At 41.0% G+C, this 15,197-nt stretch overlaps 1 protein-coding gene across 2 annotated transcripts; it reads right to left on the reverse strand.

The window, feature by feature from the left end:
* Positions 1-318: 318 nt before the first annotated feature.
* LOC147132275 (oxysterol-binding protein-related protein 3-like) lies at positions 319-13,067 on the reverse strand. Of its 2 annotated transcripts, XM_086014504.1 has the most exons (22): positions 12,952-13,067; positions 9,084-9,243; positions 8,864-8,980; positions 7,897-7,950; positions 7,710-7,823; positions 7,463-7,612; positions 7,277-7,367; positions 6,894-6,997; positions 6,690-6,776; positions 6,470-6,605; positions 6,209-6,333; positions 5,981-6,112; positions 5,391-5,484; positions 4,711-4,946; positions 4,485-4,622; positions 4,149-4,212; positions 3,903-3,981; positions 3,641-3,785; positions 3,264-3,408; positions 3,052-3,178; positions 2,599-2,721; positions 319-1,024 (listed from the first exon to the last, which is right to left on the reverse strand). In XM_086014504.1, exons 2-22 carry the CDS (start codon positions 9,144-9,146, stop codon positions 928-930), a joined length of 2,421 nt encoding a protein of 806 aa, XP_085870630.1. In that variant the 5' UTR covers positions 9,147-9,243; positions 12,952-13,067; the 3' UTR covers positions 319-927. The 2 variants fall into 2 exon arrangements, with proteins under 2 accessions (XP_085870630.1, XP_085870629.1); XM_086014503.1 differs by having other exon boundaries at positions 6,470-6,776.
* Between the last annotated feature and the right edge of the window lie 2,130 nt (positions 13,068-15,197).

Raw genomic sequence — 15,197 nt, forward strand, 5'->3', positions numbered from 1 at the left:
TAATGCGGCGCAGTTCTACCTAAAACCACAATAAACATAGTGAAACTGATTTATCACATTGTCGACTACTAATGTCAGAATTTTTTAAAGCGTCATTACGCTGTGCCAGTCGACCCAATATACAAAAGCATACATCTTTATTGATCAATATACTTGCAAATACATTTCAGACACGGATGGAGTGTCCAAACCTGCAAGAGTTGTCATGTTGTCTTTCATGATGTTGTCTGGCTGGCAGTGATCTTAAAGCGTATTCATTCATATGCCACATTAAGTTTGATCTCTTTTAAAGACACAAAAACACAAAGCAATAAAAAGTTGTAGATCTTTAGTGTTGTTTATTATCACTTTTAAAGCACCATCGCCTTTTTTTTTTTAATTTGGGATTATTGTCCATCCACGGTATGATGAGGCTGGATACCACAGAGCAAAAGTCACTCTTTGAAAATAGGAACATCTAATAAGCTCCTTCTTCTTGAGTGATCCCCAAATCTGGTGACTAAAAATCTGGGTTATTATTATTTTTTTGGTTTGTTTTTAACAGTCCTGTGGCCATTTCCTCTTCCCTTGGCGCAGGATATTTGAAAGTCTTTTTTAAAATAACGGTGACAGCAGTTGAGTGGGTGCAGCACTGCAGTAAAAGGCACTTTGGTAAATGTTGATCTATAAAATTATGTTATACAGTATACCTTGAGTCTACACGAACAAAGTGTAAATAATAATTGAGATGAGACAATCATGTACATGATAAAGATTGTGCTAAAATAGGAAAACAGTCTGCTGGTTCCTAAAAGAGGCACAGGAAGGCCATGTTGGTTTGGTTACTGTGACACTGATCAGGGCCACTTGAGGACCATCTAACTTCAGTTTTCTACTTCCCTCTTTTGATAATTTGCAGTTCAAATGAATGACAGTTGAATCCAGAGGTCACCACAACACAGGGAAGTCCACTTTAGTGAAGCCAGGGTCTCTGCGTAACTCCCAATATGAGTTGTTGCTCACCCATGTGTCATCTTCAGACTTCCTGTTAACACAATCAAAGTTGTTATAAGATATTTTCTTGATTCATTAGGTGAAATTGCAGTAAACCTTTATGTATGGAAGATAGGGATGAGCCCTGCCGTGAATAGAGAAAATCAGAGCACTTGACACCCCCCCAAAATTTATACAATACTCTAATGGATGGCTGGATGTAATTATCTATAGATGCAACAAGAAGGCATCGAAAAACTACTTTTGTCAAACTAATCTTAACAATTCACTTCAGTAAGAAATGACACCGGATAGTGCCAAAGCAATACTGCAATTGCTTTGACATAAACACAAAAACATTAACTAGTAAGAATTGAATTACTCAAAGTTTTGTGCCACAGACTGTCATAGAAAAACATAAAAACAAATGATTAAAAATACAACTCACCAGTCAAGTCAAGTCAATTTTTTTTTGACTTTATACCATTACACAAATTGTTGTTGTTAGTTGGGAGCCCTCCGTGTTTTTTTTTCTTCAACTACTTTTATTGCATTTGCAGTTAGACTTGCATATTTTGCAAGTGACCGTGCTTCCACTCTCATTTTTGGTCAAATATTTCCACACGCTTGTAGTGCGGCCATAGTCTGTCCTTGTTATCAAACTGTTGTTGCCCACACATTATATGGGCATAACATTTCATTTTGCAGACAACAGCGCGACTTCTCGCCATTCGCCTCGTTCTTCATCAGCAGTCTGGCGGTCCAGTTGCTCTGAATATTGTAAGGCTAGCGGCCATTGGAGAAACAGCTATTGCCATCCACTACCATCTTATTTTCATACGCTCTGACTGGCGCAGACGTTTGAGGACTGTCGTCTGGTTGGCCAAACATTTCACTGCACCACTGAGCAGCAGGTGGGTGGATCCTAAGGCCTCTGTAAATTGGCCAATGTTAAAAAGAGAGGCCAAAACCACGTGACTAGCAATCATCTTCAAACTTAAAATTATTGATGCACATTAGGTAAATTAACTCATCCAATAGTCGGTTCAACATTTGCCAGCAAATGGGGAGGATTGGTTCCTCCCCCCAAAATATCTACAATAGGCAAATTTGCAAATTCTAAATATATGAATATTATGTCGGAGTGTTGTTGAAATGTGATTATAAGTTTGTACCATGCAATTCAAAATGTCCACAGATTTAATTTTCTACACCCCAGGAGTTTTTCCGGGTTTGACCTTACTGTAATTGGTTACGCGTATCATATAGCAGTGTGTATGTAAGAGTTTTGCATTTCGGAACTATTAATATTTCAAATTACTCTGCAGCTCTGATTTCTCCAGCTCAAAACAAGCCACGTAAACAGGACATAGTACTATTAATATGACAAGTATAACTTCAATTTATTTATCAATAAATCATAGGGGGATGAAAATGCATCTACAGCGTGTGTCTTGTTACCGAATGTATGCTTTGTCGAACAAATGGGGCTCGAGGCGTTACCAGACTATCACTTGTGACACAGTAGCATGTGCATATATTATCTCGTAGTCATGTGGGTGAAAAAAACACATGTGCACAAGACTGATTGTGCATCGTAACACACAAGTATAGCGGCGCACATACTTGAAGAAGCGTGTTTGGTGGGTCATGTTGTTGTCCTCCAGCACTTTCCTCCTCTCCCTCTGGAGCTGCTCTATCCTCTGCTTCTGTTCTTCAGCTCCTTCCACGTTTCCCTCCTCCAAGAACCTGAACAAAAAGGCCAAAGAGAGTTAACTCAATCGAGTGGAAGGTTTATATTGTTTACTACTTTGTGTGAGGCATCAAGCATATTATTTATATATATTTATATATATATATATATATATATATATATATATATATATTTATATATATATATATATATATATATATATATATACACATACATACACATATATGCATATATATATATATATATATATATACACACACATATACATATACATACATATACATATATATATATTTTTTCTTTTTTAAAAAGTAGAAGAAAAGAAAAGAAAAAAATTATTAAAAGGCAAATTAAGTGATGTTAACCTCTGGTCCAGCCTGAAGCGTGTATCAGTAGGGGGCAGTAGAGGTCTTAGGGTGGGATCCAACTCGTTTAACTCCACTGCAAACTTAGTGAAGCCGTAGTACTGGTCCTGGTCCGCTGGCATTGGATCTACACAAACAAATCCGCATGTACTGAATGACGTCATTGTAAGGTCGAAGCAACCTTCCTTTTTGTAAAATGGCCCTCGACTCACTTGCTCTCCAGATGCATGTGGCAGAGGGAGGGTCTCCCTGAAAAATTGACTCGTGCCATTTTCCAAAAATGGAGTGCACAACTTTTCCATTGGAATCAGTCACCACACCCTCTATCTCATTGACAGAGGAGCTCCACGATTTTGCCTGAAAAAGATAAAAGGAGAATAAAATGTCAAAAACAAAGAACTTTGAGCACTGTCCTGTCATAACTGTACATGAAAGGATTTGATTTTACGCTAATACTTGTTTTTGTTTTTTTTTAATTCCATCTTTCGTCAACAGATGGTGCTGTGAACATATAAAAATACAAGGACACTAAGCAGTGCACAATGACAAAATGTAAATAACTCAAAGGAGTCACTCTGTACCGTCTGACCTTGACAAATGTGACTTTGCACGCGCAAATGTCACTGTTGACATTTTTGATGGTCATCTCTCCATAGTGTTCAATCCAACGCTGCCCACTGAGGATGTTATGGATGCAGGATGTCACTTTGTTCCACTCATAATGATCCCCAAACCTACCAAACACATACAATTACAGTTTCAAAAACACTGGAAAGCGTGGTGGTTTATATTTGTGTGGCAGGAAGGTTGTGTGCATCACACAAAAAGAAAAAAAAAAGTAAATGACTTACGAAGGCAGTGTGACATTGGTAGTACCAATTGGAACTATTTCCATGGATTTGCCCCAAAATTTATTTTTCAACCGGACATCTAAAAAGGAATGGAACAATTTGTTAAGGTTCACAAATCAAATCAAATTTCTAGAGGCTACAAAGCAAAGTCTTCATAAATAAACATAACTGCTCTTAACACAAATTTTAACCAAACTATAACCAACAGAATGTTACATAAAAGAAACAGAGGTTCCTCAAACTCACCTTGCCAAAAAGAAAAGTTCTTTGAATCCGAGTGACATACTGACACAGGTGGGTGATGGCTCACCTGGGCAAATAAAATGGGAAAGTGATGATAGGGATTAAAAAAAAAAAAAGTTAATTACTGTACTGAATAACCTGTCAGGTGGATGTAGTCAAAGACAATGTGTCACAAAACAGGAATAGGGTGCTGTTGTTACTCAGGCAGATAACTAGAATGACTCACTGCATCTAACCAATCACTTAAGATTACTGTAGCATCACTGAGGCAATGACAAAGCGATACTTGTACGACATTCCAAAGTCAAACACAAACAAAATGACCAGCGTCAAACATACCTGTTCACCTATGAACCTGAAGCCCTTGTCGGGTCTGTCACACTCGTATGTTTCTCCCAAGACCGGATTGAAAGGTTTGCTCCCAGCTCGATAGTAGGAAGAAGTGTATGCAGTTATCGCAAATGTAGCAACATACACCTAGGTAGAAAAAGAAAGGCGGCGCATTAAGGAATGACGTAATCAAATCTTACTTGTCACATTTCAAATGGAAGTTGTCTCCTCTCACCATGCGCTGGTAAGGGTTGGAGGTCTTGTTGGCTGTGTCCAGCAGCTCGCTGTACTCCAGCTCCTCACACAACCTCTGCAGGGTGTTGAGCGGCTCGTTCAGCTGGACCGGCATTGCCACCTTGGACAAGTCCTTGCCGATGTTGTTCCTGAGGATGTTCCACAGACTCACGCTACACGGGGGGCTGGGAGAGGGCAGCGTGGTGCGGCGGCGAACCACAGAGCCAACACTGCTCACTGGCGGGTGGAGGCGTTGAGAAATTAATGAATGGCTGCTTGAATGTTTGTCAAAACCAGAAGAAATTCAAAAGTAAACTCAGATGCCAAATTGCCTACACTTTAAAATATTGTTGCACTTGAGTATTTGCTAAATATTTCGTCACAGACCATGGCGGATATGATTATTTTTCAAGTTAGCTCATCTAGAATACCCTCATTTAAATGACACCATCGTCCACTTTCCGGATTTGTTCCACATGCCTATCAGTGTTGACTGAGTTCAACACTCATTAAATATGAATCAATGTTATCAGTCTCTGAAAACAAACACTCAAGAGGATTAGTCACACACAGAGATGGAAGCAGACAAGCTAGTCTTCTCTTGAACAGAATGGAAAGGTTCTGTTTGCCTTTGATGCGGTGGACTCATGCATACAAACAGCACTGTTGTGTTTCATGTACCCGAATTGTGTCTCTCACTGGCCCCTCCATTGCTACAGGTATCCACGGAAATGCTGTCGCTCACGTCACTGATGTACGAGTCATCGTCGGACAGCTGATGACGAGCAATAGTGAAAGATCAGCAGACAACCAGAAGGAACAACTAGAAAACTTTCTACAAAAATACTGAATGACTTTAAACATCAGACGGTTGTGCCAGTGGTGCTTCGGTTCTTAATACTTTTAATGAGGTTCAAAAGTGATTTGTTGGAACTCTGCTGCAAAAAAGAGCAGCAATTTTACTTGTAACATAAGCGGAATCGTTTTCACGTTGTTTGCAGAGATTTGTACAAGTGTTGCGTATTGTTATTGATCTGTCTCCTACCTTGAATTAGTACGCAATAAGTAGCTCTCAGTTTGGTGCCCCCTGCTGGACATGTTTTGATTTCATTTGCTTGAGAAATATCGACACAAATCCCAAAATAAAAATCTGAGATTGTATTTTAAGGTTATATCACCCAGCCCTATGTGCGATTGAATAATAAAACAGTGACTTGAGTGCAAAGACCAGTATTAAGAGTCGAGGGCTCATGAAGTCACTCAAGCATCACCTCATTCTCAGAGGAGGACGAGGAGAGGAGGTATTCCTGCGCGTCGTAGAACTCTGATATCGACTCAGGGATTGATGCTTTGCTTTCGTTTGAGGCCTGGTGGACCAAAGAATGGCCTTCATCTGGACATTCCTGGTTGGATGGTAAAAGTCAGCAGAGAATTATTCCAGGCAGCGTTTATCGTGTAATCACATAAGCGCCTGTGCTCAGGTGTAGCGTGTCACTCACGGAGCCATAGGCGCTCTTCAAGGCCGTAACCTGCATTGGCTGGGGAGCTTGCATTTCAATCGTTTGCCTTAATCTGTCCCTTTCCGCCGACAGGGAACTATATGCTGATTTCAGTGTGCTGTGGACTTGGGACAAAGAAACAGAAACATAGCACAATGTTATTAAAATGACACACACAAAGAGGAAAACGCATATTGATCTATTTTTTTATATTTTTTTTTTCTCTATGTCATGGGAGGAAAATCTCAGAAACAGACTCACTGTTGTTTGCTAGCCTGTTGAAGTTCTCTTGCATACGAGAAACCTCGATGGGAGAGTCCGGAGATTCGGGGCATATCTCTTGGCTGTTGGCCTCCATAGTTGGGAGATTGAGATTGGAGGCATTGTTTTGAGGCATCTTAATGGCGGGAGAAAGAAGAAAAATACATGAGAGTATGGACGCCAATCCTCCCAAATGAATAGTCAACAAAATACAATTTACCTGGGTTGTTACTTTGCTATTTTTGCTATTCCTGGATCGCCATTTCTTTGTCCTCTTCTCTTTCTTCGCGATATCAGAAGTCGATGACTGTGGTTACACAAGATAATGACATTTGTAGAGTAGTGAACCCAATCTGATTGATCTAATCCTAAATTGATGCTCGTTTCATCGCAGCTGCGCAAAGAGTGTACGTGGCATGTTTACTTGTAGTGCGCTGATGGATGGGGCCGAGTATGTGCGATGCATGACCTCCATGCTCCTCAGCAGCAGGTTGAGTTCTAGTAGGTAGGATTCACAGTCTTCCAAATCTAAGTAAATGACATCATTGCCATCATTAAAATCTAAACACAATCTAAAATGGCAACTCCTAGCTCTATGCTCCAAGGCGGCTTGATTCTGGGGCTGGAACGGATTAATTATATTTCTATTCATTCTAATGGGGGAAACTGCTTTGTTTCACAAAAAAAAGACTTGGAAGACGTGTTAATAAGTTTGTGTACAAGGTTCCACTGTAAAGTAATGTTTTTAATGATTTCCTGTGACGTTTAGGTGCCAAAATGGATAAAGACGAGTTGAGTAAAACAAACCTTTGGCACACTTGTTCATGTCCTCTGAGGATTGGAGCCAAGAGCTGACCTTGGCCTGATGGATCGACATCTGCTTCGGGAGAGAAGCCCTCTGTGTGAGAGGGGCATAAAACACAACTTCAAACGACGTCTACCCTTTGCCAATTGCCCATTTTCCACAAATCATGCTGCACGAACACAACTTACCTTCCTTATGGAGTCACTGAGGGAGGGTGAGGACAAGGTGTGAGCGTGGTAGTGGTGAGGATGAGGATACGAGGAGATCTCATTCTGCCGAAACACGCGGTGATGACGCAGCTTGGACACCCAGTCCTCAAACACTTCGGGAGACTTTGTCTGGGTGCCACAAATAGAGTAGCAAACAACTGGTGAAGTGAATTATGTCACGGGTGGCCCTCTTTGCGGGAGTGTTTAACGTGATCCTCAATGGTACCTTTAGGTGATAGATGTTGTCCTCGGTGTCCAGGTCAATGCACATGGTTGACTTCTTGATTGCCATGACGGAAAGGCCAACATCGATGCAACCATGAAGCTTTCCCTTTCTCAGCTGTCAATTACGCAACGTGTGTGTTAGCATACAAAAAATGACAACAATAACAGGGTAGTAAGGAGATACTCACATCTGTGCCATGCTTTGCATACTTCAGGATGCCCTTGTCCAACACAAAAAATCTCTAAATGGTGAAACACAACAGAAATGTTACAAATTCTTCAAGGATATTGTGTAGAATGTACATAGGTCAACCATTGTCGCAAACATGAAGAGAGTGTGGAGTTTTGCGCGTATAAAAACACACTTCCTTTGACCCGATTGTAAAACCACAGCTTGAAAGCAAACCAAATCACAGCGCTGAAAAGGTTACGACTCAACGCCTCCACGTCAGGTCAATTGAAGTCTATGAAGGAAAATATTCAGCATATTAAAAGTCGGCGTTTACCAACCATTTCGTGGAAGCTCATTTAATTGTTTTGTCTGCCAACACACTGCTAGTATAGACAGAGGAACAGAGATATCTTATTTGTAGTAAATAGTAACTTTAGGATCAATGAAGTAAAGTTGGATCATTTCCCATAGCACATCTAATGTGCTGCGTCGCAGGAGTTGGGAATTACCGGTACTGGTGTAAGGTCGTAGTTTTCAGGTAAATGGTACTGATGAGCGTGGACAAAAAGAGGGGTGGAGGAGGAAGAGGATTAGTCAGGGTGACAGGAAGGAAGGAAATAAATGGAAAAATAACCAGAGACATCACAATATGGCAGGTGAGATATATGGGGGCTTTCCAGCAGTAATTTTGACCACACTGATTCATATATCAAATCATTGAAATGAAAGAAAACACACTCAGTAGCACAGAAGAGTATTCATGGTCCTCTATGGGGGGCGTGGCCGACTCCAGCTCCCGTTGACAACGCATTAATATCTGCTCCGTGCTCCTCGCTAGTGTTTTCATTTTGCATTAGTTGGGGCATTCATATGTTAAGGTGCCACCGTGTTTAGATGGGCGCAAGACTGACATGGAGGCCTCCGAGCACACTGCGGTGACTTTTCGGCTAACAACCGCCAACCCAGTTTTATGAGGCGCTCACCTTGTGCCATCCTTTCATAGGCCATTTCCTTCTCTTTAACAGGAAACCCTGCTGGGGCTCGGGCTGCTGCATGACGGCAGGAGCTCCCCTGAGCCCTTCAACAATTTCCCAACTGTCCTGTAGGGGAACCGGGCAAAATAAAGCACATACTTTCGGTTATACAAAACATTTAATCGGCAGCAAATGCATGTTGTTGACCAAAGGAAAAAAAAAAACTCACCTGGTTACTATCCAGCTTCGAAGAGCCACTACTGTCACTGTGAGTTGGCGATGGTGACGTCATCTTCGTCCCCTTTTTTGTGTGTCAAGTCCCGCGCTGGGGATCAGAGTGGAGCAGCCGAGAGCTTTGACCTTTGAAGGTCACGCAACGGTAGTCGGCGCTGCCGAGAAAGGTTAGGAGAAACTCATGTGAGGGCAGAGCAGAAAGGCCATGCTCTTTTTATGATGATGTCATCATGTGCGCAGGCAACCAGAAAGATTCAAACACAGGAAGCAATGGCATCCCTAATAAAGGTGCACTTCTTTTAACCAAGTCAGGACATTAAAATTGAGCTGCGAGGTGGCTGAGTGGCAAGCAGTCCTGCCTAAAAACAGAATGATTAAAGCGTGGCGTTCTTGTTGGGAATAATAACTTGGTTGTGCTTTACTCATTTTTCTATACGAGATGAGCCGGGGAAAATCAGCTTCTCACTGTGATACAACAGACATTTCTCCTCTTGCCACACATGCCCCAACAGGGCTGTGTTTGTTCATGCTTTTGTTGCAGCGCCATGAGCGTTCTCCTAGCCACGCCCCGTGTGTGCATGATACTGTGGAGTGAACGTGGCGACCTGCACAACAGAATGCATCCCAAAATGGCTGACAAGGGAGTGTTCAGGGTTTTGTACACATGGCAAATTGTGTTGCGTTCACTTAATATGCTGCAGGTCGATACACCCTATGCAAACAGGGTAATGGTTTAAGTGAGTGTGTGCTATTTTGCGCTATCTCGGGGCCTCCCTCAGGGCCAATGCCCAGCGGGTGAGTCATCAACAGGAAAGAATGTGCTTCGAAACAGCATAGCAAGCGCGTCTAAAAGCATGCCGAATCCACACCGGAGCTTAGACTCTAAACACAGACATCATAGAAACAATACACTTGAAAAAGCTTAAGTTAGCTCAACTGAGTTCTCACACTCATGTTACAGTGCGGCTGACTGGCATCATCAGTGGTCTGTAAAACCAGCCCCATTGCATAACAGGCTCCGCCCTTTTTTTTTCCCTTTCACATAACTTAACATTCGGCAGGCACCTTGAGAAGCTTTCCCATGCATGTTTGAACTTTTACTCACTTTTGCAAGCTTCAGAACTTGAAAATAAGCTTTGACTAACTGATTGCTAGGATGGCCTCAACTGAGCAATTACTGTTTTATAAACCACATCGATAACTGTGAGGCCCTAATGAGCGGAGATTTGAAACGGTAGCACCGTAATGTCTGGTGTCTGCTTCGTTGTTTGAGTCGTGTCCCCTTATTGCTTTCTTCTTCGATGTATAGCGCTCCTCTTCTTTCTAGGTTTATTTGCTGTTGCTCGGTGAATGAACGTATGAATCCACAAGACAACCATGACTCTCAGACACTAAACAAGGTAAAAACTACAATTTGAACTGGTAATAGTAGCTGTCTGAAATTTCATCGCGGTTTATCGGCAACCTGTAAACAGTGTAATTCCTACATGTGTCAATCATTAATGACACAAACGCTTTTAAGTGATCTGTTAAAGGTGCAAAGAAGTTATGTCATCAGCAAAGTCACAAGACAGACATGAGGGAAGAAAGGTGTCAAGGTGAAGCAAAATGTGACCAGTGCTCCATTCAGCTGCACCTGAATGCAGTAGCAAACAAGACTTACGATTGGCCCATAAAGTGACATGACTTTTACACAGGAAAGCATCATTACTTTGTTCGTCAGTTTCCAAGACAGGATGAACCAAGTTCCAGCCTGAGGAAATGTCAGACTGGACTTTCCAGTCATGAGCAAGAGTCATAAATCATACATCGGCCTTTGAGAATATATTCTTCCAATCGACCAATCGAGTAATCAGGTGAGAACAAAATTAAACATTTTGACACAGAGAAAAGTCAAACGGCTTCTCATGAAGCCATTTGAGCGTTTATTGAATGTCTAGTGCATTGAATTGTCTTACTAGTGAGGACAAAGAGCGCGTCAATGCTGTACATGGACCTTAAGCTGGATCGTCCGCAGCGCATTAGCATAGAAATGGACTGCAAAGAGGTCCTCGCAAATGGGCCAGCTGTGACATTCCCTCCAGTAAACCTCCAGAATCTTGTGGCAAAGCTTCTTACTGGACTTATCCGGTGAAAACTGTGCATGATCCTCTGATTATCAGACTATGAGAGTAGGGTTGCCTTAAACAGACTCACAATATTATCTAGCACCCACATTTTGTGACAAACTATAGCAGCTGTTGTGTGGCAAACATATGGTGGCAGCAGCACTTAACACCCCTTATCTGACCTCTGACATCATTTCCACAGAGTGTAGCGCTGAGCAGGCATATTTTTAACAACAAGCTTGATTTCAATGTAATGCCTGTGAGGCTTGAATGCAGACATCAACAGCCAATCATTTAAGATAGCTTTCATGCTTCACATTATGACTTGTTGCTATGGCAACAAAACATGAATTACATCCAGTTAGGCTATTCTTTTTAATCACACTATTTGTACACAAGGGAGAAGCATAAGAAATGACAACTAAGTAAAGTGGCTACCTAGCATATTAGTCTAGGCGGAGAGCAGTGTGTTTAACATCTTTTAAGTAGGTGTGGACTCTAAGAGTGACACGATGATAGATCAGTACAAAATATAAGCCAATCTAAATGGTGACGCCCACAAATGTAATGAAGAAAAAACACTTTGGCAGCACTGTGACTAATTCACCTGCTACCTTCTCATTCGGGATGCACCGATACCACTTTTTAAAAACAGATTACAAGTACAGTACTTATATTTTAGTACTCGCTGATGCTGAATACCAATCATTGATAATGCTATAATGCCACACACTTTTGATACAAATGTGCTATTTTAATAAAAAATATTTAAAGTATTTAAACTGAACATCTATTTATTTATTATTATTCGTCCCTCTGTGTCTGCTTATATAATGCTTTGTTACTTTTCATTTTTAGATTTTCATGTAGTTTCCTCATGGACACTGTAAATTCTTACATTTGGTGTTTTTGAGCATTATTATTATTGTATTTTTTTATGAATTCAAACATTAGGCTTGCTAACCTCCGACCAACTCGTGTTATGCTAATTCTTTTGCTTGATGAATTACTTGTAAACTATATAAAATCCACTTTTCTGTGATAGAGCCCTAAATCCATTTTGTACAGTGCTATTACAGATTTCATATTTTATCAGGCAGGCATTCCAGTAAGACTATATTGTTTGTTTCGATTACTATCGTTCTGTTTTCTTTACCACCATGAACTCAAACAACAACACAGTACCCACAGTTTATAAGGACCTCACCTTCTATTATTATAAAAACAAGTACTGTGTATAGCGGATAGAAAAACAAAAAAGTAACAAATATATGAGAGCAATAATAATTTGAAATAAAGGCAATGCGTGTTTTAACGTGTTTCATCGGTGACTTCTAAAAAGGCTTCTTATTCTAAACAGACATTCTAGACAGGCGCCGACGTCGGCTACCTAACTGGCTAATAAACGATCTTGAATGGAGTAAACTCCACAGGTGTCTAGTTTAAAACGATACCTCTGTGAAATTCACACGGCGAACTGCCAACGCTGCAATTCTCCAGGAAGAGAGAGAGCAATACTCCCGACGTTACCGTCGAAGCCGTGCATGCAAAACATATATGTACAGTAACGCCTTATTAATTAATTCCCCATTTTAATGCGGTCCTGCTTTCAGGCACTGGTTGGCCACCAAATGTCACGACGAAGTCTTACTAGTCATTCTATCGAAAGCGGTGTTTAAACTCCTCCGTCAAAGACCTGACTAACACAGCACTACTCAAAACAAGTGTTGACATTAATTATATGTGGATATTTACCTGAGTTGGTAATATTAGTGGGAAGAAACGAGGTGAAAACAACCACGTCGCATCCTGCCAGCAGAGAGGTGAAGTACCTGTCCGGGAAGTCCTCCCTATTCCTCGCTTCATTGCTCGAAAACTGTAGAAGGGGGCGGAGTTTGAGTGGTAGTTGGGTTGAGCGGCGTGTGCGTTAGCCAATCACAAGTGGGGATTAAGTCACGTACCAAATGGACATTTGAATGACGTGGACAGAAACGCAATTTGCCGGCGGCGTTGATAACGTGGGAGTTGAGCGTCAAAACACTGAAATGGACAGATAATCAATAACCAAAATGCAGAGGAAGGAAAGTACAGTCTCATACGCTCTACTTAAGTAGAGGCACCGATACTTGTGAAAAAAAAGACAAAGAAAAAAAAACAAAGAGAAAAAAAGTGCTGCTTTAAATCTTTTGCTTGGATAAAGACAAAAAAGCAGACTCTGCAATGTACATCGCAGAAAAGTAAAAATGATTGGTAAATGGTGATTTTTAACCTACACACAAGTGGGAAAAAAGAATAAGCAAATGGGGGTTAAGTGTTCCTGACCAGTACACCTCTATTTTCCTTGGAATGCCGACCGCCGCCTTGCTGCTTCGGGTTTTGTTTATCCAACAAAACAAATTTCCCTCTTTGCATGAGCACACGTCTGCTCTTTCCTGCTTGTGCTTATTTCTATGGCAACATGGGGGTTGGAGAATTAACATTGAAAGGGAGAACATTTACGAGCGTCGAGTGTTTGCAGAAACTTGTGGAGATTACATGGATAAAAAATGTGCATATGCACTAGTGAAACTAAAGAGAGATCATTTCAGTGACAGTTCATTTAAGAACAACACATTTCCTTGTCCACAGACTAGACAACAGGCAACACACCCTGGCATGATTTTGGCACGGATTGACACTTTGAACCACACCTGTCATGCATTCAGATGCAACATGGCCCAATGCATTAAGCCCACAATGACTTTCAAACACTTAAACATTGTGCAATTTAAAAAGCGAAAGAAGAGACAGAGTGGGTCATTAATAAACTAGCACAACGAAAGCTGATTCCAGAATAGCTATTTACATCCCCTATATCACATTTCTCTCACAAAGACACCTCTGACATGCATGATCGACAGTATGCCAGTATCATGCATAATGTTTGTACAAGAAATGCATACCAGCGTTGCTTCTTGTAGTTTGGAATGTTGTCCAGGTAAGCACAGGTATCTCTTCATTGCTTGAAAATAAAACTCTGGCTTTCTCTTTTAACGCCTATCAATTTTTGAACATGTTAATTATGTTTTTTAATTGCAAATTTCGCCCGATTGTCAGTATGTGTAAAGCTATCTTAACAAGCCTCTCTGGAAATAAATTCACCATACTTTTGTGAATACAGCTGAAAAAAATGATGTGATTATGAATGTTTTAGTAAAGCTAGCTAATGCCAGTACAAAGTGGCTAATCTGTAAATACAGTGTATTTTGGGACTAAACAAAGTTATACAATTTAATTTACTGACTAACCAAAAATTGAATTGAATTGCACCTAAAAAAAGATTTTTAGGTAGCTGCACGATGTGGTTGTGCAAGTTTTACTTCAAGGATTTCAATGTGGCCCTTGTAACTGCAGAGGGCGATGTTTAACAGAATCAATTCATTTTAGGGAAATAACAGCTGCAAATCAGATGGCTCTACTTTCTTTGAAGCAAGACTGTACCATGCTTTGTGTTCATTAATCTGGAATTGGTAATAGATCAAGATGCAAACATAGAGATTATAAAAATTGTATGCAGTTTGCCACAGTCCATATGTTCATGCTCACACTTCTTTGTTCAAGTTTTCATGGGACTCGTGCTCCCAGGGAAAATGTGACACTGCCTTTTTAAAAGGCACATTCTCTGAGTCATTATGTGACTCAGTCTGATTAAGTGCAGTTTCTTTCAAACTTATCCCATCAAAGGCTTGTTCTCACTCATTTTCCTTTCTACCACGCCCTCTTTTTTTTCCTGATCTGACCCCCCACTACACTCGCTACCCTTTCAACAAGGCAAATGGCGTGTTGTAATTATTTCCAGATGTAGAAGTGCGTCTTCTGTTCTCCCCTTCTGCATTCTCACAGAGAAGACCGAAGCGCTCGTACTTCTGCTGTACTTCTTCTTTCTCTCCTCAACATATTTGCCTCAGGAGGTCAAGCAAGGGGGGGGGGGGACTCGAGCTGAGCGGAATGCAGACAAGAAA

This window comes from Filicampus tigris, chromosome 18 (genome assembly GCF_054856515.1).
Source record: "Filicampus tigris isolate MCC_2025a chromosome 18, RoL_Ftig_1.0, whole genome shotgun sequence".
NCBI lineage: Eukaryota > Metazoa > Chordata > Actinopteri > Syngnathiformes > Syngnathidae > Filicampus > Filicampus tigris.